Source organism: Drosophila ananassae, chromosome 2L (genome assembly GCF_017639315.1).
Source record: "Drosophila ananassae strain 14024-0371.13 chromosome 2L, ASM1763931v2, whole genome shotgun sequence".
Classification (NCBI taxonomy): domain Eukaryota; kingdom Metazoa; phylum Arthropoda; class Insecta; order Diptera; family Drosophilidae; genus Drosophila; species Drosophila ananassae.
The window spans coordinates 5709711-5737605 of record NC_057927.1 but is presented as its reverse complement, the minus strand read 5'-3'; the positions used below and the strand labels follow the sequence as shown (position 1 = coordinate 5737605).

The 27895-nt window shown below is 34.7% G+C and overlaps 3 protein-coding genes across 4 annotated transcripts in view; all 3 read right to left on the bottom strand.

The window, feature by feature from the left end:
* LOC6500594 (insulin-like receptor) overlaps positions 1-18320 on the bottom strand; it is a 44457-nt gene extending 26137 nt beyond the window's left edge. For both annotated transcript variants that reach the window (XM_014911155.3, XM_001953498.4), the window contains exons 1-2: positions 17344-18320; positions 11022-11413 (exon numbers count right to left, since the gene is read on the bottom strand). The gene's annotated coding sequence lies outside the window, so the exon portion shown is untranslated. The remainder of the gene's footprint in view (positions 1-11021; positions 11414-17343) is intronic.
* A 1901-nt stretch (positions 18321-20221) lies between these two features.
* On the bottom strand, positions 20222-26407 carry LOC6500593 (transcription factor E2f1). Its single transcript, XM_032449753.2, has 5 exons — positions 25905-26407; positions 24680-25450; positions 23216-23465; positions 22330-23157; positions 20222-21017 (listed from the first exon to the last, which is right to left on the bottom strand). The coding sequence occupies exons 1-5, from the start codon at positions 26334-26336 to the stop codon at positions 20890-20892; spliced, it is 2409 nt and encodes an 802-aa protein (XP_032305644.1). The 5' UTR covers positions 26337-26407; the 3' UTR covers positions 20222-20889.
* Positions 26408-26554: 147 nt separating this feature from the next.
* Positions 26555-27895, bottom strand: part of LOC6500592 (protein archease-like) — a 32471-nt gene continuing 31130 nt past the window's right edge. Inside the window, exon 5 of the mRNA XM_001953496.4 lies at positions 26555-26673. The gene's annotated coding sequence lies outside the window, so the exon portion shown is untranslated. The remainder of the gene's footprint in view (positions 26674-27895) is intronic.

Here is a 27895-nt window from a genome sequence, read left to right as displayed (position 1 = left end):
AGAATTTCAAGAATCTCTATATCTCTTAAAAAAAACTTACACTCTTTTATCAAATTTTATCAAAATAATTTTTTAAAATACCTTTTAAAAACAGTCTCTTAAAAAAGACTCTTTCTAGCACAAATTATTTAAAAAAAATAATCTTTAAAACCAACATAAAAATTAATTAAAGTGTCTAAGTTGCAGGGCAGACGATCAGACACCACATCACACCACACTAGAGCATCCAAACACACACACACACATACACACCAAGAAACACCCAAGAGCGAGATGGACAGACAGCTGTGCGCGGACGAGGCCATTAGATGATCGCCGCGTCTAAATTTAAATGTCTGTGCGTTTAAGTTGCAAGGCGAAAATAAATCTACATAAAACGTAAACAACACAAAAAGATTCATCCCAATTCCCCATTCCCATCTAGTATCTAGTATCTTATGGTTCGCTTGTAATGACAGATCACAAGATTTGATTTTTTTTTTTTTTTTTTTTTTTTTTGGGAATCGGATAGAAAGAAATAGAAACGGGTTGTTGCCAAGGGGTTCCGAGGGTTGTCTGGCTACTGCTCTTCTCTCACATAAATAAATAAATAAATAAATAAAATGTTAAAGGGATTTTTACATAGCACTCAACTCTGAAACTCAACTCGTTTATGCAAAAATAAAATAAAAAATGTATAGGGGGGGGGAAACAATGCACATTACCATTAAATATTTCCCTTTTCATAAATTCGTTATTGAGAAATAAGTAAAAATATTAAATTACCATCCATATGATTTGTAAACTTGATCACCTAGTGATACGAAAGGGTTTCCAAAAGAGATCTGATACTGATGTCATCGGATCAAAATACCTCCAAAATTATAATCAATCAATGACTGAGGTGTTTGTGAGCCAAGAAAACTTTAATTCTTGATTAGTCAGAGCGGAATTCCTCAAGATTGAGTCATTTTTTACAGAGATTTTAAAATAAAATAAAAAATAATCAATGGCGAAAGAGAAATAAATAAATTCGAAATTCGAAGATTGAGTCATTTTTTTACATAGATTTTAATAGATTTTTCTTGCCTAGAACTTAAATAGATTTTAAATAGCTTCTACAAAAATAATTAAATTGAAATTAAATATATCTTTAAGAGATTTTAAATAATTCATTTTTTATAAGGCACAAATTGTGTACTTTCAAGTCCTTAAACTTTAATTCTTTAATAGATTTTAAATAATTCATTTATAAGGTATACTTTAAAGTCCTTATTTTGTCAATAGATCCTATATAGATCTTAAATAATACATTTTTTAAAAGGTAGACTTCTTATGTGAGACATAAAGTGAAACTTCAACCTTTAGATCTTTAAATAGATCTTATAGAATAGAAGTAAATAATAAATAAATAAATTTTTAAATAATAAATGGTTCAATAAGGTATTCTTCAAAACCCATTAACTTTTACTTCCTACATAGATCCTTAATAGATAGAATAATAACTCCCACATAGACCTTAAAAAAATATATGTTTTACTTCTTATATGAGAGGTAATGCCCTTTAACCTTTAGATCTTGAAATAGATCTTAACTAACTCCTAAAATAATAAATTTTTACGAACTATACTTCCTATATCTGAGGTACAAAGTCCTTTAACCTTTGCCCTCCTTTTCACTCTTAGCCCCCTTAACAATATTTTTAGAGAATCGTATGGCATTCCCCCCTTTTTAATGGCCGGCTCCCCCAAGGACTTTGAGCTCCCCCTCCCCTCCATCCATCCATCCCCCCAGCAACCAAAAGATAATTTCAACTTTTGCGTTTATTTTTAAAATGCATTTTCTGTTTCTGTGAGGGGGAAGGGAAGGGGAGGACATGAAAATGGAATAAAGAAAATTAAAAATAGAAAAAAAAAACAGTTCTATAAAATAAATAACACGAGACAACAGAGGGTGGCGGAGGGTGGCGGCCCACCCCCCCCACGTAATAATACAGGGGGGGAGGGAGGGAGGAGAAAGGTGCAGTTTTGTGGTCTCGACACGTCTGCATTTTCTTAATTTCATTTTCGTGTCTCGGTTCACGATCAATTTCATTCTAATGATTGTAATTAAAAACATTTTCGAATGGCCACTACTGTCTGCTGCGGCATGGCGGAGGGGGGGGAGTGTGGGGAGGGGGAAAAACAGACGAGTGGGCGGTTGCAACACAGACACGCCCACGCTCACGCGGCGTCGGAAAGCGAAAAAATTAGCGCTCGGTTGAATGCGAAATGAAAACAAGAAAGGAAAGCTAACTTCGGGCGGAGCCGAAGTTGATATACCCTTGCAGTTGAGTCGCAGTCCGCTAGGTGGCGCCACGCATCTTATATTATTAGATATATAGCGGATCGTATATAGTCGGCCGATCCTTATGAAATTTGGCATATCGAATTATTTTGCCAAAAGAGGAATCCATTGAAACTCCCATGCTTTTAACTTGAAAAACAACGAAGTTATAGCATTTCCGATCAATCAGTTATATGACAGCTATAGGATATAGTTGGCCGATCCTTACGAAATTTTGTACATAAGATATTTTGGTCAAATATAACATGTGTAGAAACTCCCAACCCTCTAACTTAAAAAACACCAAAGTTATGGCATTTCCGATCAATCAGTTATATGGCAGCTATAGGATATAGTCGACCGATCCCGGCCGTTCCGACTTATATACTGCCTGCAAAGGAAAGAAGGGTGTGTGCAAAGTTTCAACTCGATAGCTTTAAAACTGAGAGACTAGTTTGCGTAGAAACAGACAGACGGACAGACGGACCGACGGACAGACGGACAGACGGACAGACGGACATCCCAGTCGGACTTTTCGGTGCTAGCAGCGTTTCGGTGCATTCCGGCAGGCATCTTTCGTACCTTGTTCTCACCCACCCCGAGTTGAGAGAGGGAATTTGTTCTCTCAACATAGATTTCGCTCTCAAAAAACTGGACTTAGAAAATTTTCGTCTCGCTTGGGACTTAGAAAAATTTATGCGTGGGACTTTTAACTTAGAAAAAATTATTTCATGAACAATTCAACGTATATTATTTAAGTTTACCAATTTATGTTCTATAATAATTTTATTGAAGTGCAAAATTTAAACATAGCTCAATATTTAATGAAAAATATTATTCATATAAGGAATTTATTTTTTACTTTAACTGAGGGCAGCAAAAAAATAATCCCGCGTAATTAGTGTGCGTTTTGTGCAGCGTTTTTATGCTAAATCAACCAAAATCGAAACGGTCACATAGGGTTGTTCATAGTGAGTCGCATTGGTTTATTATTGTGAAATGGTAAGTTTACTGCTCCGTTCATTCAATTATTTATATTTTATTGTGTTGATAATGATGAATAAACGTTATTTCATTAAACAAATATTTTCAGTTCTGGCTGTACTAGAAATTTGGACGTCTCAATATCTTTATTTGTAAGAATCTTATTTGTTTTTATTATTTATTTATTTTTAGCTTTTTTTTATTTCTTTTTTTTATCTTTTCAGTTTTATGTATTAAGATTAATAAATAATAAATATAATTAATAATAAATAAATATGACAAACAACTCACTTCGAATTTAGTAAAAATCAATGGGCATGGTTGGGGAAAAACAAAAACAAAAACCAAAAGCAAAGCAAAAAGCAAGGGAAATTTTTTTCAACCAGAAAATCCCTGGGTGAGATTTCGCGCCGATCTCCCCTAGCCGGTAAGCTTGCGGGTAGGGGAGAACCGCCTTCTTTTTCCGATCGCCAAGCATATTGATACTCGCTCCGCTGGGTGAGAAAAGCGGCCACGCCAATGTAAATCGGAATGATGGTTTTCCGCAGATGGGAGTGCGCCGCGCACTCCCATTTCCTACCGCGGGATGCGCGTTTGGCGAGCGCCAGGCACGACTGGGATGCTCATATCGACTCAGGAGGTGATCCTGATCAAGAATATATATACTTTATAGGGTCGGAGATGTCTCCTTCACTGCGTTGCACACTTTTGACCAAAATTATAATACCCTCTGCAAGGGTATAAAAAGAAAAGAGAAGGTAAAGAGTATCTGAAGATTGCAATACTCTTTCTGGGATTAAGACTATTAAAGAAAACAGGATGAAACATGTTTTAAAAATGATTTAAATATAATGAAACGGGATTAAAAACGGGATGAAACATGTTTGAAATTTAATTTACAAATGAAAACATGGTTGAAACATGAAACTTGAATTAAAACATGTTGAAAAATGTTTTAAATTTATAATAAAAGACATATCTTTAATATATGTATCTCTGAACATGATGAAACTTGATTTAACGAGGATGAAACATGTTGAAACATGATTAAAACATGATTTAACTTTTAAAAGAAAAGAAGAAAAACCCTCCAAAATTGAAAAAGGATGAGAATGATGAAACAGGATAAAACCTGATTGAAACATGATTTGAGCAGAAGAATGAGGATGAAGAAACAGAATAAAAATGAAACATGATTTAAACATGTTGAAACTTGACTTAAACAGGATGAAATAAGTAAAAATAAAAGAAATAAAATAAAAGCAAAAATGTAAATAGAAGAAACTTTACAGGATGAAACATGATTGAAACCTGGAACTTGAATTTAAACGTTTAAAATTTAGAACAAAAGACCTATCAGACCCAATATACCCCGTTCGTGCAGGGTAACAACAACAATAAAAGCCATAATAATAGTGGGAACGACGTCAACAAAGAGACAATGAGACAGAATCAGAGCTGAGATACAGTATCTGCGTATGTGTGTGGGTGAATGGGTCGGTCGGTCGTCGTCATGAGTGGGTTGCAAGGCCCCCCCTTTAACACCACCACCGCCCTCCTTTCTCACCTCCTGCCAGCACCGAATTTCGTCAGATATCAGAGAGAGAGAAGAAAAAATGTATCTATGTATCTGTTGTGCATTTCAATTTGTAATTGTAATTAAATTTTATATATAGATAGTCGGTTTAAGATTCTGTTTCTGACTTTTTCTTCTCAACTAATTACTTTTTGAAAAAGTAGTAAAAAAAAAAATAGTAGTATCTGCAAGTAGGTCAGGTCCAACATAAATCATAAAACGACATTCCAATCATACCAGGCCATTAAACACAACATCATCATCATCATTATGGCACATTTATGGCACATAATAATAGCTATGGTATGGTAATCCCCTTAATATCATCATCATTGCATCCCGGATGCAAAAAAGCTATAGAAATATGCATCCAGATGGCTCTAACCGACAGACACACTCCTCTCTTGACAAAATCACAGTCATTATGCATAGAGTATCTGTATCTGTATCTGTATCTGTATTTGTATCTTTTTCTCTACAGAACTCAATCCCATACGACATTTAACTCAAAAAAAAAAATGCAATAAACAACATTCCAATCTAAACATTCAACGCCCCACAGACACCTCTCCCAAGCAACAATCTACAAGATACAGTCTACAGTCTACAGTCTTACAAGTCTTGCAATCTACAGTCTACAGTCTACAGTCTACAGTCTACAGTGAGTGGCAGGCATGTGTTGCCCATTATCGTAGAATCGTGCTGCAATAGCGGATGCACCGCCTCTCTCTCTCTCTCTCTCTCTGCCTCATAAACTTAAAATACCAATAAAGTTTAGAAGAAAAAAAAACAAGTCAAGGTCATAGTCATGATTTAAACTTTAAAGTTTAAGAGATTTTTAGGAAATTTCTCATCCAATCCCCTAGATAACTGGATGCTGTGACTAACTAACTAACTATAACCTTCCGTATATCGAACGACCTTGAGCTTTCGTGGCAAGTCTAAACAATAAACTTGGTCTAAACAACCTCCAATGGCCAGTAAATTACTCCCAAAAGTGTGTGGCCAAGAAACGGAAACAGAAAAAAGACAAAAAGAGGCAAGAAAATGGGCCAGAATGGAGTTTTTCTTTTAAAGGTTAGGGAGTTGTGATTTGTAGGACTTTTTAAATTTCTTTTAGAAGTAGTTATAGTTTTGTAGATCATATCTAGGATATACAGATACAAATTTCTAAATATAGTTACAGGTTTATAGATCATATCTAGTAGCATATCTAGTAGTAGTAATAGAGAATTTATAGAAGAAGTTTCAGATTTCTTAAGATATAGTAGTTATAGGTCTAGGGATAGGATAATATCTAGAATATTAAAATAGTATATGTTAGATTTCGTAACTTGGAACTACTTAACTAGTAGATATGGGTGTAGATTTCTGTTACATTTTTATAGATATTATCTAAAAGATATAGATATCCATAGAGTATTCGATGTATTTCTAGATCATAGATATCTAGGAGATAGAGGTAGATTTTTAGATATAGTATCCCATTTAAATGGAGTATCTAGAAGAAATAGTTATAGATTTCTGGATATTTGATAATTTAGTAACAGATTTGTAAATATCTAGTAGATACTTGTAGATTTCTATAGGTCTATTGACGATATAGTTAATTATTTCCAAAAATCTAGTAGATATAGCCATAGAATCTATATTTATAGAGTATTGCACCGATTTCTTGACAATATCTTGAAGATATAGTTGCAGTTTAGAGTGGAGTATTAAAGTAGAGTATCTTTTTAGAGTATTATATGGATTTCTAGATATTTATAGTAGATTTGGTTACAGATTTCCATATGAATGAATCTATAAGATCTAGTTCTAAAGATTTTCTAAAGATCTAGTAGATTTAGGTAACAATTTTGAGATAAAGTTCTAGTTCTTACCAATTTCTATATAGTATCTATAACATATAAAGGTATAATGCGATATAATCAGTTATAATCTCATATAATTATCCTTTAAAAACAGATTTCTTGATAATATCTACTAGATATAGCTATTTAGAGCTTCTATATTGATTTCTAGACATTATAAGAGACTTCTCTCCAAGACAGAGTATCTTAATCTTAATCAATTTCCTTTAAAACTCCACATATCATCCCATAAGTTACTTGAAAAGCCTTCTCCCCCAGTCTCCACCAATGACATTGTCAATGTCAATAGCAAAATTGTTACTTTCCGCTTCCTCCACAAACACAGAAACAGATACAGATACAGATAGAGATAGAGATACATAGACTACTGTCAGATACAGATACAGCTTGAAGAATATGCGCATAAGTTAAGAGATCTTGTTGCATACACTTAACGGTGGTTTTGAGGCTTTAGCTCTTTACCTGGTGGCGTCTCCCGGCGTCTCCGGCGTCTCGGCCACAAAGGCGAGTGATTAATGGGCCCAAACGTGGTGTGTGTGTGGTGTGTGTGTGTATGTGTGTGTTTGGGTGGAAACTTTGCCGACTTTTATGAGCAATTAAAAAACTATTACGGCGACTCGCCGAACGGCCAAACGGCAAGCTGCATTGTTGGCTGTCGGGTTTTATGTGCAACGATGACGTTTTTATGGGCGCCACTTGAGTGTGGGTCGAGGTTGCCACTACTCTTCTTGCCACTACTCTACTCTTGCCTCCTCCAGTCGCTGCCGCGCATGCCCAGCCGGAATGCGGAAATGTTTCACATTCACAACTCTTTCTCTGATGGCTTTGTTGTTTTTTATTTTTTTTTTTTTTTGTTCATAACTCAAAATGCACCCTAATGACACACATTTCCCTTAACCCTTCCTTAACCCTCTGTTGGTTAATTAATTAATGGCCATTAAACTTGCTTTTAATGGAGAAATGCATAAAAAAAAAATTAAAAATGAATAAAAAGAGTTGACAAATTTAAATTAAAGGGGTGGCTGTTCAAACAGAAAATTAAATAAATAAATATAAGACAGATGGAGTACGCTTATTTATGGTATTATTTGTAATTTATAGCTCCTTATGTCATTCCTGTCTCTCAAGTTTTATTTCTTTTTGGGTTATTTATGACTTGAGTCTATTTTTATCTTCGACTTTTATGTTCGAAGTCTCTAGGACTCTTATTTTTGTATTTCTTAACTATATTCTTGCTTAGTTTATAATTTTATTTAAAAAATCATTGTATTTTAGACCAGATAGATATCTCTTTATTTTCTTTATAATTTTATTTAAAATGTCATTATATTTTAGACCTCAAAGTGTATTTTTAAGCCCCTAGCCTCTCCCTTTTAATTCTCTATAATTCTTATTATAATCTAAATAGAAATCTCTTTATTTTCTTTATAATTTTAATTAAAATATCATTATAGTTTATACCATTTAGATCAATTTTAAAGCCCCTAACCTTCAAACTCGCTAGAATTATTATTATAGTACTGAGATAGTTTTTAATTTTATTTAAAATATCATAATATTTTTTATCACTAAAGTCTGTTTTTAAGCCCCTAACCTCCTAACTCTCTTTGATACTTATTATTATCTAAAAATATTGTGAAAAATAATTGTTTTTCTTGTTTTTCTTTTTATTTTCTTTATAATTTTATTTGAAAATATCTTTATATTTTGTAGATATTTTATATATATTATTATAAGTATCTATAGTTCATAAAGTATCTCAAAAGTTGAATTCCTGAAACGAAAACTCTCAAATTCCGCGACAAATCGAGAAAATTCTCACTTTGCATTCTCAACCTCGATCGCATTCGCAGACGCTTACTATCTCTCTCTCCTCTCGCCTCCTCTCTCCTATCGCCTATCTCTTTCTTCGCCTGTCAGGCCTCCTCCTCCTCCTCATCCTCCTTAAAGTTCGAACCCTGGACTTGGACTTGGACTTATTCACGCGCCGTTCACATAACTTGAAACGTGATTTTTTACATGGCGGGTCTCGGTCTCGGATGATGCCACGGATGATGCTGCTGCTGCGGCTTCCTCTTCGTTTTCTTCTTTTTCTCAACTCCGGGGCATTCTTCACAGCTACAACAACAACAACAATAACGAGAGGAGGAGGAGGGGAGAAAGAAAAAGCTATAGACATTGGAATGTGGCAGCGCCACTTTACACCCTTTGCATTTCGATTGTCGTCTGTGGCAAGCAGCTGTTGCTAGTACTCTAAAAGATGTATCTCAGAGATACATATATATCTTTATTATTTTTATATTAATTTAGCTTAAATAACTCTACTCAAATTCTAGCTATAACTTAGTATCTTAGTATCTTACAGATACATATATGTATCTTTTAGTTTAAATAACTCTTTCTCATTCCAGCTAAAACTTAGTATCTTAGTATCTTACAGATACATATATGTATCTTTTAGTTTAAATAACTCTCTTTCTCATTCTAAACTATACTTTAAAGATACTTTTCTTAAAGTCTCTTATCCTCTTAAATTTTATATCCATTTCGAAGTTACATCACAGCCCAGCAGTCAGCCATCAATCTGTGGCACAAAAACGGAAATAAAAATGGGGTGGGGGAGGGGGAGGGAGGGCATCCACGAGGGAGGGAGTGTAGAGCGAGCGGATGTGCGTCTAATTGAGCAACTGAAAAAATGTGCGCGTCTGCCGCCACTGGAGGAGGAACTAAGAGGCATCTTCAGGCAGGCAGGCAGGGAGGCAGGGAGGCAGGGCAGGGCCGGCTGGGCATCTCAATCAACGTGTGAGTCGGATGACTGACAGGCAACACGTGCTGCCACCGAAGCAGCAGCAGCAGCAACAACAACAATCAGTTGGCCATTAAAGCCTCCCAAAAACAAAACATAAAACATAAAACTGCAACAAGAAGAGGGATGTACCTGGAAACTCATTAACAGAATCCCCAAGGGAGATAGTAGACTTTGAAGGAAGAGTATATAATATACTATATACCCTAACAGATACCTCTTATTTTATTTCCATGGATTCTTATCGCCGACCAGACTGTGGCCACAATCTTTGCCTTTCCAATTGAAACTATTTCCGGCCATGGCTTTCTAGTCTTCTGCCACACATTAGTGCAATATAAAAATATTTGTGCAATTGCAATGGCATATGCCACATGCCACATGCCACATGCCACTTTGTGGAGAGCCATCGTCTCAAGAGTGATTCCGTGTGCATTTGTGCTCCAAAACTGTGAAAATGCCCAGACGGTGAGTGTGCAACACAATTGAGCGACTGCTGTTTCAGTTTCTGTTTCTGTTGCCGATGCGGTTGGCTGCCGCCCCTTTTCGTTCTGGTTTAGAAGTCTCTGGGCCTGGAAATTTACTAAAATTCAATCTTAGAAGATCTAACTTATATTATAACTTTATAACTTTAGAGAAAGGCCAAGAAGAACCCTAGAAAGTCTAAAATTTCAACAAATTTTTAAACCTAAATAAGGGTATTTATTTTATAGACTTTCTTTTGAAATTTTTTTGAAACTGAAACTAGAACTGCTAAAAACTGCTGCCAAGTTATTATTATTATTATTGCAGTTGTTGTTGCGACAGAAGCGCCATTTGTTACACATTATTTAGAATCATCCGCCAGATACTCCTCCTACCTCCGGTTCGGAAATACCAAAGTGAAATATATGTTAGAGGGGGGGGATGGATGATATATCCGGAATGAGAAAAACCAACTCCCCCTCCATGCCCCTCCATACTCCATCACCATTTCACCACCTATTTGTATCTTAAAGATACATACGTGTTTGGTTCGAAAACTTTCCACATTTGACAATCAAATCAGCATAAATTTCTTGGAAAAAATTCCAGAACGTCGCTGCCGGAGGCCGGAGAGCTGCTACCCCATTGGAATGTGACACAAATTAAGCACAAAACGAACAAAATAAAAGAAAATAATAAAAGAAAGGAAAAGAAAAGCGTATGGAGAACAGTGAAGCTTCTATGTGAGATACTTTCTTCAAGTGAAGAAGTTCGAAACAGACTCAGTATTTATTGAAAAAATACTAAAGAGAAAAAAAAATAGTATTTGAGATACTATCTTGAAGTGAAGAATTCGAAACAGACTCTCAGTATTTATTGAAAAAATTATTCAAAAAATTGAAAAATATACTAAAGAGCAATATAAGAAAAACAGTTGTTTTATATATGTATGTAAGAAATAAAATAAAGAATTCTTAAAAATTAATTAGTAATTATATTTAATAAAACTTACCTTGATTAAAATTTTTGATTTTAATATTTTTTAAATTGTAATAGTTTTCTTTTAATTTAAAAAAATAAAGAAAACTGCAAAATGCACTCTCTATCTCTCTCTCTCTCTATACACCTCTCTTTCTTTGTTGGTATTTTATGTTTTTTATTTTTATTATCTCTTTCTTTTTATTTTTTTTCTGACTAGCAATTTGATTTATTTAGGTTATCATTTTTCATGATTTTTCCTTATTTTTTTTCTTTGTTGTCTTGTTGATCTTTTCTTTTCTTGAATTTTCTTTTCTTTTCTGCACTCTTTTTCACATGATTTTCACTTTCACACCTTGGTGGCAGCACTCTCGATGATCTTTCCACGTGATCTCGATCTCAATGATGCATCTTGTTGTCGTCGAACTGAAATGAGAGAAAAATAAATACCATTTTTATTCACAAATTGGGAATAATTGAATTGTTTATTGGGTAACTATTGAGGAATTCTTTTCATTTAAATTCCTTAAGACTGTAGTAGACCTTTAGATACTGATACTACTATAGGTAGTTCCAAGAAATCACCTTGAATAAAATAAAAATGTAAAATAATATAAAATTACTCCACCTGATACTCTACAAATTTATTCCACAAAAATTTCCATTAAGCCCCACCCAGAAAATAACACTTTTTGGACAAAAAAGAAAAAGTGTCTAGTACAGCGGAAAAACACAAAAAAGTATTTAAAAAAAAAAAATAAATAAATAAAAAACAAAACTTCATCAAACAATAAACCACAACTTATTACAACATCAACACCACTAGACTTAAAAAAAATAAAAAATAAATAAAATGTTGTTTTGGCACTCAGGTTACCACGCCTTTTTTTTGCTGCAACTAAAATGTACAATCGGAAAAAAATTCAAAAAAAAAATAAAGTATACAAAATTACAAGAAAAATTAAAATACGACTATGAGATACCTAGTTATGAGGAGAAAAAAAAATAAACCCAAATTGAATATAGTTAGACACATTTTTCTTTAAATTTATTTGTTTTTTAATTTATGAAATCAATTAATTTAAGAATTTATAAGCTGCCTCTCTTTTTTAGTAATTCCTGGATAAAAAAAATAAATAATTAAACAAAAAAAAACACTGTGTTTAATTAGTGTTTAATTAAACACAACCAAATTAGTGTTTAATTAAACCCCCCAAACAACCTACAGCTCCATTGGGTGCTTTTATCGTGTACGGACAACCGACGGCACAAACACCCCAATCATCCGCATCCCTACCATTTATACAAATTCCAGCACCCCAATCATCCGCATCCCTACCAATAATAGAAATTCCAGCATCCCAATCATCCGCATCCCTACCAATAAGAGAAATTCAAACACCCCAATCATCCGCATCCCTACCAATAATAGAAATTCAAACACCCCCAAACATCCCAAACATCCCCATCATTAAACCACTACAAACATCCCAAACACCCCCATCCCTACCATTCATACCATCGTCTTCATCATCAGTATCATCATCATCAGTATCATCATCATCATTATCATCATCATTATTAGCAAAGTTGAAAAGGATTTTGGAAGGACAACCGGATAATGAAACATCACAACAATTCACCCAGACATCATCATCATCATCATTAAGGACAAAGAAATTTATCATCGAAGGAAACCGGGAGGATGGAAGGGAGCCAAGGGTTTTTGAATGCGGCAAGCGGCAATGCCATTTTTGTTTTTTAAAACTGTCAACAAGAGCTGAATATGATAAACATCTGGAAACGTGTCTTCGAATATCGAAAATTTATCCCTGTAATTTATGTCCTTTTGTGGCTAAAACCACAACGGGATCCCACATTAAATTTTGCAAGGGGGAAAATGGGGTACCGTTTGTTCCAAACACGGACCTCTTAGAAGTTCGAAAAAATTGGTTAAATCTACAAAATAAAGTAGAAATTTTAAGTGTTGTTAATTATTCAGAACCATTGTATTAGGCCAAAATAGATTTTAAGTCTAATATTGTCAAAATTAGTGTAAGATCTCATTTCTCAAACTCTCAAACATGAGTTTCTCGTATTAAGTTTAAGTTAAGAGTGTATGGGAGTTTAAGAGCCCAATAAAACTTCAAGCTGAATAATAGAAAAAACAAAAATTTTCATCTCTCTTAAAAAATTCTCTTTTTTCTAAGAGCCAAATAAAATTTCAAGCTGAATAAAAAAAAAACAAAAATTTTCATCTCTCAAATTTTTTTCTCTCAAAAAAAATTCTCTCTTTTCTGCAGAGCCCTCGAAATGTGGCAACGCCAAAAAGCGCCCTCTCCAGAGGCTTCAAGATCTGGCAACCCGAATGAGGGGAAAAAAGGAGGAAATTTTTTTTAGTTATAAAATTTTAGCAAGCTAAAAAAAATAATTGTTATTTTCTACTTTTTTGCGCCTTAAATTTGTGCAATACGATTTGTTGTATCGCGCGTTATTTACCAGGCGAACAGGAAAACAGTCGGAGGTAAAGGTTAAAACAGGGCACGCAGTCAATTAAAAAATGACTGGATTTGTAATTATTTAGGCCTTTACATCTTTTTGAAAATTACAAGCCACATCAACATAGTCTACAAAACAATCTAACAATGTTATACTGACATGATTATAACAGTATAACATGACATGATTATTTTGAAATAATCATGTTTTATAATAATCTTTTATCACACCGGTGTGTGTGGGTGAGACGGAGAGAGACATAGAGATAGCGCTCAATAGAACTGCAACCACGTGTGTTGTTTATTACACTCATACACTGGCACAACTGGGCACCAACGGAAAATAATAAACGAATGTCAATACCAAAACGGAATCTTTAAAAACAAGAAAAACAAATAACTGCGCAAAGCGAAATGCCGAAAAAGCAAAAACAAATAAGTATATTGTGCGAGTGGGAGTGGGATCGAGAATGGGAGGGGGGGTGCATGAATATTAAAATTGTTAGGAGCGAGGAGGGGGGAGGTGACTATGTAATACAATTAACAGTTCATTTGGAGAGTAAAACATGTAGTAAGTGAGAGTAAGAGAGAGACTGATAAGCTGGTAAAGCCGTTAGTCATAATCTTTCATCAAAAACATGAAAAGACAGGCCAATTGTTGATTCATGCGTGTGTGTGTGTGTGTTTATGTCGCAGAAAGAGATACAAAATAAACACACATTTACTTGCAAGTCTGATCACAAGATCCCCACTAACCATAACCATGCAAATACCACGTCATCCACCCACCACCCCTCTCTCTCTCTTTCTTTTTTTTCCAATTATTCAGATTAACAGTTAAGTCCTCTCTTGAAACACTATTTTTGATGGTTAGTGAGTGGGTGGTGGTGGAAGGCCACCTCGTACATGCCACATATGTCATGTGCTTAAGTATTCTTGTTGCTTTTTTTTTTCTTTCTTTTTTTTTTAATGATTTTGTTATTGTTGTTGTTGTGGGTTGTGGGTAATATTTATTTGGACCTTAGACTCTCTTGATGATAAGAGAAGCAACTCTGATTTGAAGCAGGAGCTATGATGATGGCTGTGTTTTGTAGTTAACTGAAATGATGCGTATTCCTCTTTCTTTGAATCTGATTTGGAATCTGAATCATACGCTTCTGGGAATATACAATTTCGATTTATTCCGGCTCGGACCGACCCGACCAGGCACATGCAAATAAAAACACAATTAAATGCGAATATAAAGACGAAAACAAGTTGACTCACAGAGAGCATATACATATATACTGTAATTACGCAATTGCTACAAATTTTTCTTAAGATAACTGTAAACATTTATTTGTATTATAAATTATAAAAATATAAAAAATTAGAAAAATTATAAAAAATAATTAAATAGTTAAAAATAATAAATAATTTTTTTAATTAAATTCAAAATTCCATTTAAAAACCAAAATAATAACAAAAGAAAAGAAAAGAGGAAAAAAAACAACGGAGCAATAAACTCGCAAGTGCGTGCATGCATGTTGTTGTGGTGGTGGGGCAAGAGAGGGAGAGGGGTGGGCGTGATGGAGCGATTAGAAGACGCGCGTCTAAGTTCAAGGCCAAGAAGTTCACAGCATAAGCAGCGAAAACAACAACACGAACAACAAAGCAAGAATAAAAACAGAAAAAAAAACAACTGAAAAACAAAGAGGGAGAGTGTGAAAGAGAAAGAGAAACGGCAAACGCAGCAGAAAAAAGTGCACACAAATTTCTTTGCCAGTATGTGTGTGTGTGTGTGAGGTGTTTTTTTTTTGTTTTCATTGTTTTTGTTTTATTTTTGCCATCACAGCTAAAAGGTCAATGACACCTGTCTGTTTGTCTCGCTCGAAACACACACACACACACACACACGCTTATCACACCGGCCGCCACTCTCTTTCGGTATAGCGCCCTCTCTCTCTTTCCCCCATGCGCGGCAAGGCAACATTTTAGACATACATATGGTCAGAGCTTATTTTTTTTTCTGTTTTTTGCTTTTATTTTTGTTTTTAACTTTTTTTTTGTTTTTGGTTTTATTTTTATACCATTGTAGAGTATTTGAAAGAGAAGAGTAGAGCAATTTCTAGAAAAACAAAAACAAATAGTCTTTTTTTTTCATGTTTTTTCTTGTAGAAACTTTTAAGGTGATATTATAATTTGTTTTTGTTTTTATTTTTTCGCCACTCTTAATTAGTGTGGCCAAGTTATGCGCCAAAATTTCCAATGAGTGGTGAGCGGCTATTGAGTCATACGTCATCAACAATAGCCGGACAAACAATTTCCGGTTTTTGGCCTCACCATTAAAAAAAAGGAAAAAAAAAAACAACAAAAAAAGCAGCAAAAAAAACAAATATCAAAAATAACGCACAAATAACATAAAAACAAAAACAGAAAAACAACAATCTTGACCCGGGTTCCGTCATTGCCTCATCCTCTTCTCTAGATCTTTTTTCGATCTGCTTTATTTTGGTTTTTATTTTATTTTTATTTATTTTTTTTTTTTTTTTGTTTTTGCGGCATCTTATTTTTGTCACAAACACACACATACATATACTTATGGTTACACCCATACACCCATACTATGAAAACGCAGCCAAACTCGATTTAAAAATAAATAAATTACGCACAAATACAAATACATTGGCCAACATTCCTCGGGCCTCGTCAAAAATATAGCATGATTAATACAAAAAATGCGCAATTCTTAGATGATTTTTGTTTCTTTTTTCCCCTCATACTATGAATTGTTTTCCACCCACCCACCTCCTTATTTTTTTTATGGCATTTTTCTCTTATTATACAATAATAACGAGAATATAATAAGAGCATCTAGCGCACAGCAAGTGGGCAGTCCCACATAACAACAATAATAACAACAACAAGCCCAGCGGCATGCCAATTAGTGCTTATGCTTTTTAATTAGCAACCCGCACCCCCCTCCCCATCCTGCGGACTATGACCCTATTCTAACAGCACCCCCCAAAAAAATACTTATATTTCTTATAACTAATATTTCCTTAATTTAATTAAATTTAATAATTAAATTGCACGTGTTTGAAACTTTATTATTTTTTGTGGCACTGAACTCGAATAAAAAAAAATTACAAAAAATAAAAATAAAAAATGGTATGGGGGGAAAAAAGTGCTTCGTCATGACTTTTTGACAGCCAATAAAATTATGTGGTGCTGGGACGCAACTTTGTAGTTAATTAAACACATTAAAATGAACGTAAACACATTTTTGTGTGGAAATATCGAAATAAAAAATATCATTTAAGCAGAACCTTGACAAATCAACAGGTGAGTAAGCAAAAATAAATGATTTTATGAAATAAAGTAAATCAATAAAAGTTAATAATAGAGGGAGTATAAAAATTAGTATGAAAAATACATATTTTTTACATAAAAAGAAATAAAGATTTATATTTTATTTTTAATAATTAATAAAATTTAAAATAAAAAAATAAAAATATTTATAACACTTTAGTGCGTACAAAAAAAAAAAAACAACAACAACAATAACAACAAGACATGCCACAAAAAACCGGCAATAATCGAAATTCTTTCATTGCTCCTTCTTCGCCTCTCTCTCTCCGCGCAGCCGCAAGAGAGAAAGCCAGCAAGGAGAGACGAGCAGAGAGCGAGAGTGAGAGAGGGAGCAAGGGTGAGAGCGAGGGAGTAATGCTGGATGGCTGGCTGGCAGGCTGCGCTGCTCATTCACAAAACAACTTGGCATAAATTGCTGCTGCGTAGTAATTTCGTAGAGTATTTTCCTAGTTACGTTTTCCACAACTTTTATATTTTTTGTTTTTTTTTTTTTATTTTGGCACTCACCTTTTTACATCCCATTTCCCGCTAATCATTATTATTATTATTATATTTTGTTGTTGTTGTTGATATATGTTGTAGTTGTAGTTGCCGCCTTTGTTTTTCTGTCACTTTTCTTACAAAATTTATTTTGGTATCGATTTCAAAATAGAACGACGCACTTTCTCAGACGCAGGCGTAATTACATTTTTTTTTTTCTTTTCTTTTTTCTTATGTTTTATTCGCGTGCTTTCTTTTTGCGCCGCAACTTCACAACATGCTCTATGTACCGCTATGTACGCGCTCGTATGTGTGTGTGTGTGTGTGTGTGTATAAAATTTTATTTATTTATTTACCGTGGATTTAACACACACACACAGACCACCACTCACACACACAACACTCGAATATTGGCACTCTCACCACAGCGGACGAAAAAAAAAAAAAACGCCACTTGTATTTCATGGAATTTCGGGCGCCGCCGCTCGTTTCCATATACTTTTTAAGACTATTCCGACTCCCAGCGCTAAATATTCGACTTTATTTACGTATCTTCCATTCAGGAAATGCGTTAAATGCCTTGTATTTTGTCACAAAACAGCGCGTAGTATTCCGGCGTCCGTTCGAAAATGTTCTTTTTCACTTGCGGCTGGCGATAATCCGTTAAAAACCGCGCCTCCTGGCCAACAATTGCCCCGCGTTGTACTTCACCTAGCATTTAACAATTTTTGTTAACAAATTTCACTTAATGCCGGACGGACATTTTTCCCCCAGCGATTTCACAATTTTTGGGAAATTTTTTTTTTTTGCCAGTTACACTTACACTTTTTTTTTTTATTGTAGCTAGCTAGCTTAACCGCGTCCGTTCTTCTTGTATTTTTATTTATTTTTGCGATCAACACACTATCCGTGACTTCCGTGGCTCTTGATGTTTCTCTTGGAGCGCCCGTTTGACACTAAATTTTGCCTAGTGTTTTCATTTTCTCAATTTTTCAAGTGTTTTGGTGCCTTTGCTCTCATTTGGTTCGATTCGAACATGTTGCGTGTATCTTACCTTTCGCTCGCACATAGAGAGAGATCCTATACTTTATCCTTTTCACTTCATTCCGCAGCATGTATGATGTTCAGTTATGTTTGAGTTCGTACCCGGCTAACCGTTTCGGAGAGCCAAAATTGAAGCCTCTCACTTATGTTTTTTTCTCTCTTCCCGCCAATCATGATTTTGAATTTTTTCTTGAAATTATATTAAAAATATTGATTCTTTGAGGTAATGTGTTAAATAATTTTTATTTTAAATAAAAATTTGAAAATCTTAAAATCTAGTGGCAAATTGCTTAAAAAAAGATCAGCTGATTAAGCAAACCGGCTAACCGAAATCCAACAGATAAACAAAGAGAGAATACTGTCCCGAAGCAACATATGAAACCATGCCCACTTTTGTTTACAATTATTTCAATTTTAACAGTTAGTTAGACATTTCTCTTGCCTAACTGTTAATTAATCTCCCTTAACTAAATAGTTAGGAATTTATTTTGCATTTAATCAGATTCTATTTAACGATTTCTATTAACAATCTGAAGAGAGACCCTTCTCCCGAGAAAGAGATGGACACAGTCGGTCTTTTGGTAGAATCGGGTATATTTCTGGTTTTTTGGTATTTTTCTGATATTTTCTGTTCGGTCACACGTGTTGGGTATGGGACAATGGCGTGCGAGTGAGAGGCACCTATTCTGGTGCAACTGCAACCTGGTTTGGCGGGCCAAGTAAGTTTGAACTAAAAAAAGAAGTCAGTGCTGTAAAGTTTTGAATTTTAGTGATGTAGAATGTAAATGTTAACGAAATGTTAATAAAATGTTGGCAAAAATGTAGAGTAACAAATGTTAAGTCTTTACATTTTAAAATCTAATTTTCTTTAAAAATATAATAATGTTTGTAAACTAACATTTATTGTTTTAGATTTGATCGTTTGATATAATAATTGAAATAATTTGAAAATCAAATAGTTTTCTGGATATTTATGTGGAAATCTGCACTTAAATTAAAAAAAGTTTTTTTTGCAATTCTATTCAAACAAATAACGTAATTAATTAAAATTTTGCTTTTAATAATTTATTAAAAACATTTAAAATTATATTTTTGCATAAATATATAATAAAATTATATATATATTTTTTTCTTTAATTATATGTAAAAAAAAGCATGCAAAAATTAGATTTTATTTGAAACATTTTGAAAGGGAAAAAGATTTTTTCATAAAATCGAGGAAAAATATAAGGATCGGATGGAAATTAAAAAATATATAGATACCGACACTCCATAAATCTTGTCACTAAAGCAGATCCCCCTCACCCAACTTGAAAAAAGAAATAAGTAAAAAGTTGATTGATTTTTTTATTTATTCTTCCTTTTTTAATATTTATTTACTTTTTGAATGAACTGCTATTGGGCCCATGTGTGTGTGTGTGTGTTTTTATAGTTTAAATTTTATAACAATAACAAATTATTATACATAGTTTTATAGATTTAATAATAATTAAAAATCAATTAATCCGAGCAAAATGAAACAATTCGCAGAAGAGACAACGGTTGAAGGGGATTTTTCTTGCATGCCGAAAATAATAATAAAAATAAGGATGTCTGGGGGGGGGGGGGAGAAGGATCTGGGAGGTTATAGGGGGCGCTATAGAGGGTTTAAAATTTAGACAAAGGGGAAGGGGGCCCAAGTTGTGTGACTTCTCGACTTCTCTGACCTTGCTCCGTTTTGGAATCTGAGGCAAATATATATATTTTCATCTTTTTAAATTTTTTTTTTACAATTTGAAATTGATTTTGTTTTTATTATGTGTATAATTTTAGATTGATTGGCTTTACAACTATTTTGTTTTCTAATTAAAAATTATGTGTGTTGTAATTCTTCTTTTTTTTTTTTATTTTTTAACTATTTTACAGACAGTTCTAGCCCAAAAAAGTTGATAGGAAGGGGGGGAAGTAGTTATTCGATCTCACAATTTCCTTCACATCATGATTCCTGATATTTCTTCCAATTCTGATTTGTATTTTTTTTTTTTTTTTATTATTTTTAAGGCTAAAATTTAAATTTGCTTATAAAATGTTTCTCTCCTTTTCTTCAACTTTTTTGTTTTTTTTTTTTTAGTTTTTCTTGTGAGGCTGAGTTTTTTCGTAAAGTAGACTTTGTTTTTTTTTTCCTTAAATTAATTTGGGTTATAAATTTATATGTATATATATATATATATATTTTACGCTTAAAACTTTACACACAACTTAGTTTCATTAAGTTTTGCAGATTTTTGTATTATTATAAATTTTTTTTGTGTTTTTTTTATGCAATTATATAATTTAATAATAAATTTGTAATTTGCTGGGTTTTGTTGTTTGCTTTCCTTTCTTTTTTTTTCTCTTCCTTCCTTCCTTTTTTGTATATAATTTAAAATTATAAACACCCCCAGAATCCCATTTTTTTTGTTTTTTTTGTAAGATATATACGCGAGTGTGCTTGTTGTGTGAGAGTGGATGTGTGTGTGGGTGTGGGTGTGGGTGGGTGGATGTCTCCTCTTAGGGTCCATAGGCATCGGAACCAAAATCGAATAGACGATCGATACCCTCGTGTGCGTTCAGGGCATAAGGATAATCATTATCGTCCGGCGGATTAATAGACACAAAGGCCATATCGTTGGTGAAGTCTGTAAAGAAAATAATTCCAAAAAATTAATATTTTAATAAAAAATAAACTTAAGAATGGAATTGTCACGAAAAAGGATTTGATGTTCCAAGGAAAAGATAGAGCGAGAGCGAGAGCGAGCGAGAGATGTTTTTGGTGGATGCATGTTTGAAATTCACGCCAGAGCTGAATCTCATGGTGCTACAAAATTTCAATTTCAAAATTAACAAAATTGGCCAAACTGGAGAGCAGCAGCAGCAGCAGGTCAGTGTTGTCAGTGCAGACCCACGAGAATTCAGTTCCAAAATGAATTTGACACGAGAGGAGACGAGATTGCTGACGAGGCGTCGTCGGGGTTATATGTCCGATATATATACATATATATAGTATTATAATACAATTATACACAATTATTAAAGAAAATCCATCTATTTCAGAGTATTATTGGTTAGCACAAGTGAGGAGGAGTAGGAGTGTGAGGTGATTTTTAGGTTATTTTTGATTAAAAACTTAATTATTTTTGGATTAATTGTTAGTATTTTGTTAATATTTGATTAAATAAAACAATAATAAATGAAATCTTGTTTAAAAAAATTATAACTAAACTCAAATTGTCAATTTTGAACTGATTCTCGTTGGCCGAAATATTTTGAAAAAAAAATTGAAATAAAATTTGTTTTTTGAAAAATAATTGAAATTTGGAAAAGGTTTGTTTTTTTTTTTTTTAATTATTCTCCCCTTGATGCGATTGGAGGATTCCCGCTCTCAGCAAGAACTCAGACTGTGATGTGAGTTTCGAAAAAAAGGACACAAGTCACAGAGAGAGTTCTTGGCAAGTGCGCCTCATATTAGAGATGACAGCTTTTTTTTTGCAGAAACTGGTAACACTTGAAATTATTTACAATATGCATGACATGGTCACACTTGGAAAGAGTGAAAGCTTGACACGTTTGGACATGTTTTTTATGAAATTTGCAAGGACTTTGCACATTATTTTTTAAAATAGCTCTTTTTCAGCGCCTCACATAGAGATGACAGTTTTTTGCAGGAACTGGTAACACTTGAAATTATTTACAATATGCATGGCATGGTCACACTTGGATAGAGTGAAAGCTTGACACGTTTGGACATGTTTTTTATGAAATTAGCAAGGACTTTGTACAATATTATTTTTTTAAACCCTTTTTTTTAATTTTTAGGGCTAAGATGAATGAATGACGAGCGTTTTAAAGCACTTTTTAGTAGTTACTAAGAACATATAACTATTTTTCATTAAAAAATGCCCGTATCTCTTAGTAACTACTATTATTAAGCCATCTTAACTAAACACTTACAATCCGATCCTATATCGTTGAAGAGCGCATCGAGACCCTGGAGCGTGACATTGCTGCTGTTGCTGTTGGCGTCGCAGTCGTCGGCCACACTGGGCGGCAGGCTGCTGCGGCTGAACGGCGATGGCTCATGGGGATCAGTGTTGGCGCCAGCGCCAGCGCCTGCCCCACCGATGCTGCCATAGCCGCTGTCGCCGCCGCCGCCGCCGCCGGCATTGCTGTTGCTGTGATTGCTGCTCTGATCCGCTACAGCGGCGAATTGCATCTGCAGCGAACCCATCGCCGATGATCCTCCTCCTCCTCCTCTCGATGTTCGCGATGTGGTGGCGGTATCTTCCATTGCACAGTTATACATGGGAACATCGCTACGCCGTTGACTGCTACCGTATCCTATTGTGGGTGGTTGTTGGGTGTTGTTACTGTTGTTGTTGTTGTTGTTATGACTATTAAGCGTAGTGGTTGCTGTTGTTGTTGTTGCGCTACCCGCTGCAATGGCTGCAGCCGCAGCTGCCCGCCGCTGCTTAAGGGGTGTGGGCGGCGAGGATTCCGTTAAGCTGCAGAACAGCTCCTGGATGGTTGGCTGTTGCTGGTTGAACTGGTGGGTGGTGGTGCTACTACTGCTACTTCGCACCACCGGATTAGTCAGCGTTGGAACCAACTGCCTCAGTTCCACATCCACATCGTCCTCCTCCTGTTGGTGGTGCTGGTGGGAGTGGTGGTGGTTCTGGGCCATTGCAATATCACAAATATTATTATATTCAGGCTGGGACTGTTTGGCGGCATCCTCGATCGATTTGTTAAGATTGCGGGCTGAGCGATAGGGAGCTGTACCTGTAACATAACAGTATTAGTATTTGAATCCTTGGAGATCCTTGGAGAGATTACTCACCTAATCCCTTCGTGCTCATGGCATCGATATTATTGAAGAGCGGATCATTCGGTCGCTGGCCGCTGGTCAACGGATGCAATCGTGTCGAGGTTGCCGTCCGAACACATCCGGCTCCGGGTGCACCGACATACCCGGCTCCTGGCGCCATCGGCGAGTTCTCCGGCGAATTGTCATGGCAGAGGAAGACATTTATCTCCCCGCTGTTCTCCGCCTTCACGTAGATCTCACGCGGCAACTTGGTGTTCGGTAACTGTTTTAGTATTTAAAGAAATTAAATAAAAAAAATTATAAAACGATTAAAAAAACAAGAAAAAAGTGAGGGGGGGGGGGGGGGTATGGTAGAAGAAGAAGAAACTGACTGTATGAAGAAATTTTTAAGCGGTCGCCGAACTGCTCGCCAGCAAAAGAGAATCACAAATGAAGTGAGTCCGGAATGAGAAACCATTTTTTTTCTTTTTGTTTTTTTTTTTTTCTTTTTGCCTCTTGCTTATTTTTAGAAATGATATTTTGCTTTTGCGCTTTTTGTTTTTCGCTTTTTTGCTTTTTAGCCCCCCTTTGGATTTTTTTTTCTTTTATTTTTATTTTATAAGGTATATATATACTATATATAATAATACTATATTATTTATTTTTTTACTTTTTCATTAAAGAATAGCAGTTTTAATTATTTATGAATTTTATATTTAATTTTTTTTTTTAAATTTTTATTTTTTTTTCTCTTTTTCTTCCTTGGTTTTTTTTTTATTTTTATTTTATTAGGTTTACATTAAAAAATAGCTTTTTTAAATATTTTTTTAATATTTAATCATAAATTTTTTATTTATTTATTTGTATTTTTTGTATTTTATTTTGTATTTTATAAGCTATTTTGTTCCACTCTTTTTACTTTTTTGTTTAATTTTAAATTCAAAAATCTTATTTTTTTAATATTTAATTTTTTCGATTTTTTAATATTTAAGTTTTTTGTTCTCTAGACCTCTCTCTGGAGAGAGTGCGAGAAGAGAGAGTGGTAGTTCATTCAACAGTTCAAGGCGAGCGGAAACATTAAGCGTTTTTTATTTATTTTTATTTTTTTTTTAAAATTTTTTTTTTTATCTATTTTTTTTATAAATAGTGTGGCAAGGCAGTCAGGGCATCTAAGAAGATTGAACGACGGAGGCCACAAAATTTACTTGATATCAAAAAAAAATACAAAAAAAAAAAGATAGTCTATTAGGGGGGGAGTCTATAAATAAGCGCCACGTTTAATGGCATGCAGACGGTAAGAAGAAGCACTGGCTAGGAAAAGCTAGGAAAAGCTCTGACGTCGACATGAGTGGGACAAATATATATATATATATATATATATATATATAGGAAACTATATAGAGAGCTATAAGCCAAAAGAGATGGCAAAAAAGAGAGAGATGACTCAGATGGTTTAACCCTTTGGCAACTTAACCCTCTACTACCACTACTACTCACCACTAGTTTGGCCTCTGGCGGCGCCTTAATCACAATCACTATCTGATCTTTAAACAGATCCACATTGAGAAGATCATTTTGCGTCACATAGGCCATCATGCCGCCAGCATTCTCCACCTCCTGCGAGATCTCCGCCAGATTGGCCCTCATCTGATCGATGGCTTGGTTCAGTTCATTCTCCCGCTGCTCCAGACGCTCCGATTCCGCTTCGATGCGACGGGATCGCTCCTGACTGACCATCGACTGACCGCCACGCCACTGGATATTGTTTTTGGACTTCTTCTCCAGGATCTTGATGCCCTCGAGGACATTGGTGATGTCGTAGATGCGTCGCTTCTGGACATGCAACCGATTGGATGCCTCGTTCAGATCCACCACACCGTCGGGTGACTCCTGCAGCAGATCCACAAACTTCTTGGTGAGAATACCCAGCGAGGTGTCTGCTCGATTTCGATCACCGCTCGAGGAACTGGCCGCCGAGGAGGCGGCGAACTGTTGCTGGGGCGTCGACAGAGCAAAGGAGTGATGATGATGGGATGACGACTTGACCACCCGCTCCCCCACATCCTCGTCCACGTCGACATCGTGCCTCTGCTGTTGCGTTGCATACTTGGCTGCCACATGCGTCGTGGCCGATGTCGCCGTCGTCGCAGTCGTCGTCGTCGTCGGGTGGTGGTGGTGGTGGTACCCCACCGTCTGGTGGTGGGTGCTCTGTTTGGCTTGCTTCTTCGGGTGGATCTCGTCGCTAACAGCATGTGGCCGGCGTTTTACCTAAAATTTTAATTAATTAATGAGTAATTTAATTAATAAATAATTTAATTAATTAACAATTAATTTAATTAATTAATAAATCAACAAACAATTTAATTAATAAATAATTTAATTAATTAACAAAAAATTTAATAAATAATTTAATTAATTAATAAATGATTTATTTTATCAACAAATAATTTAATTAATTAACAAATAATTTAAACAATTTACAAATAATTTAAATAATTAACAAATAATTTAAACAATTAACAAATAATTTAAAAAATTAACAAATAATTAATTAATTAATTAATATTTATTAATTAATTTAACAAAAATTTAAAAAAAAAATTAACAAATATTTTAATTAATTAACATATAGTTTAATTTAGTGTTAAATAATTTAATTAATTAACAAACAATTAAATTAATTAATAAAATTAATATAATCTATTTAATTAATAAAACCCACCTTGTAATAATTTGTGATATCATTGGACTTGCTGGCCACTTTACGACTCTGCTGCTGCTGCTGCTGCTGTTGTTGTTGCAGTTGCAGTGTAGCCCCCCCTGCACCACTGTGCCCCTTGTCCAGACTGATGTAGACATGATCCCTCAAATGGGCAGCCACTCCACTATTACTGTTACTATTACTGTCACTGCTACTCAGTCCGTGATCATAATCAAAGTCCAAGGACTCGTTTTTAATCACAATATTGTTGTTGTTGTTGTTGTTGTTGTTGTTGATGGTGGTGGTGGTGTTGGTGTCGTAGTTGAGCTTCCGGGCTACCAGTGTATGACCCGATGATCCGCCTCCGACGTAGCGCGGTGTGTTGTTGTTGCCATTGTTGCTACTACTGTTGTTGTTGTTGTTGGGGGCAACAGTTAGAAAGAATTTGGACATTGCGCTGCAGTTCTCTCTCCTCACTCTCGCGCTCTCTCTCGCTTTTTCTCTCTGTGTAGCTTTGTATGTGTGTGTGTGTGAGAGAGAGTGTCTCGTTATGAAAGTTCTGTTAGGTTCGCCTCGTGCGGCGATCGCTGTGTGGATTTTGTAGCATACTTTTGAGCAGTGCCCTCAAAAAGTTGCCACTCGGTTGGAAAATCAGCTCTCTCTCTCCTCTCTCTCTCTACTAGTGTCGGTTAACTTATTGTACTGCCTGTTTATCGCTCTCTCTCGGTCTGTCTCTCTCTTTTTTTTTTTGCGCTTATCAACTAAATTAGCACCTAAGGATTCTTCACATCTGAAAAAGAGATTAAAAAAGAACAAAATTAGTTAAGGTTAAACACGTAAGAATTGATTTGAAATTTATTTATATCTTGACCTCATTTTCTTAATTTTTTATGCATTTGGCACATTAAACTTTTGATCTGTTTTTGGACTCTCCCGTATATGTTTTTTATTTTTTTTTTACCTCAGTTACCATTCATTCCAGCGAACAACAAAAAATGCGCCCCGACAAGCTAACGAACGAATGAATGTATGTATGGAAATGCAAATAAATGAGAAACGAAAGGCACAAGCGGCAAAAGAAAACAATTGCACGACTATGTATAATAAAAAAATAAAAAATACAGAAAAAAATAACAAGATCAGGTAAATAACAAGAAGCTCTACCGTTTTTTTTTTTTTTTTTTGTGATAAAGAAGATATAAAGCTCTTGACGCAAAGACTTGTTAACAAAAATAATTGAAATCAAGACCAAAAATATCAAAAATATCTAACCGGATTGCGTTCTTTGGAGGTAAAGAGGGCAGAGGGGGGAGCGTAGCATGCTCTGAAGCATGCCGAAACTATTTTGGAATGTTAAAGAGGAAGAAGCGCTTAAAAGTTCGCGCACAAAATGTCAATAAACTCGGCAAAAAAAAAAGAAAAAAAAAATATTAAACAATCAATATATAGCCCCATAGCCCGTCTCAGCGTGAAACGGAAGAATCAGAAGAAACAGGCAGCAAAGGCAACAAACGCAAAAGAGAAGGCCAAACAGAAGAGGCGGCAAAGATAGAGACAAGAAAAGTCTTTAAACCATCCAGGTAAAGAAGAAAATAACGTTATTACTACTGTAGTGTGGCCGGCTTTTGGCCAAAACTCCTGTCCAGGGCCAGTTTAGAGACCTGGTAACACTGAGAGAAATTAAAGGGGGTTTTGTGTTGAAAACACAAATTAAATAAAAAATAGAAAATCTATTTTTACATATTAAAATTCAATTAAAAATTATAATATTTTAATTTTAAAATTTAAAATTGAAGAAGTTTTGGACTCATTCTTAAAATGCGCAAATAAGCGTAAAAATTAGCATAAAAAAGGGTTAAGCTAATAATTGTTCTAAAAGTTCTTGAAAAGCTGAATGAAAAAGATTGCGAAACTAAATGCCAGAAATTAAAAAAAAAAAAAAAAGAAACCAAAGACGGCTTAAAAGTCACATGGAATTTGCTGACATTTTGCAAGATATGGATATGGAATGG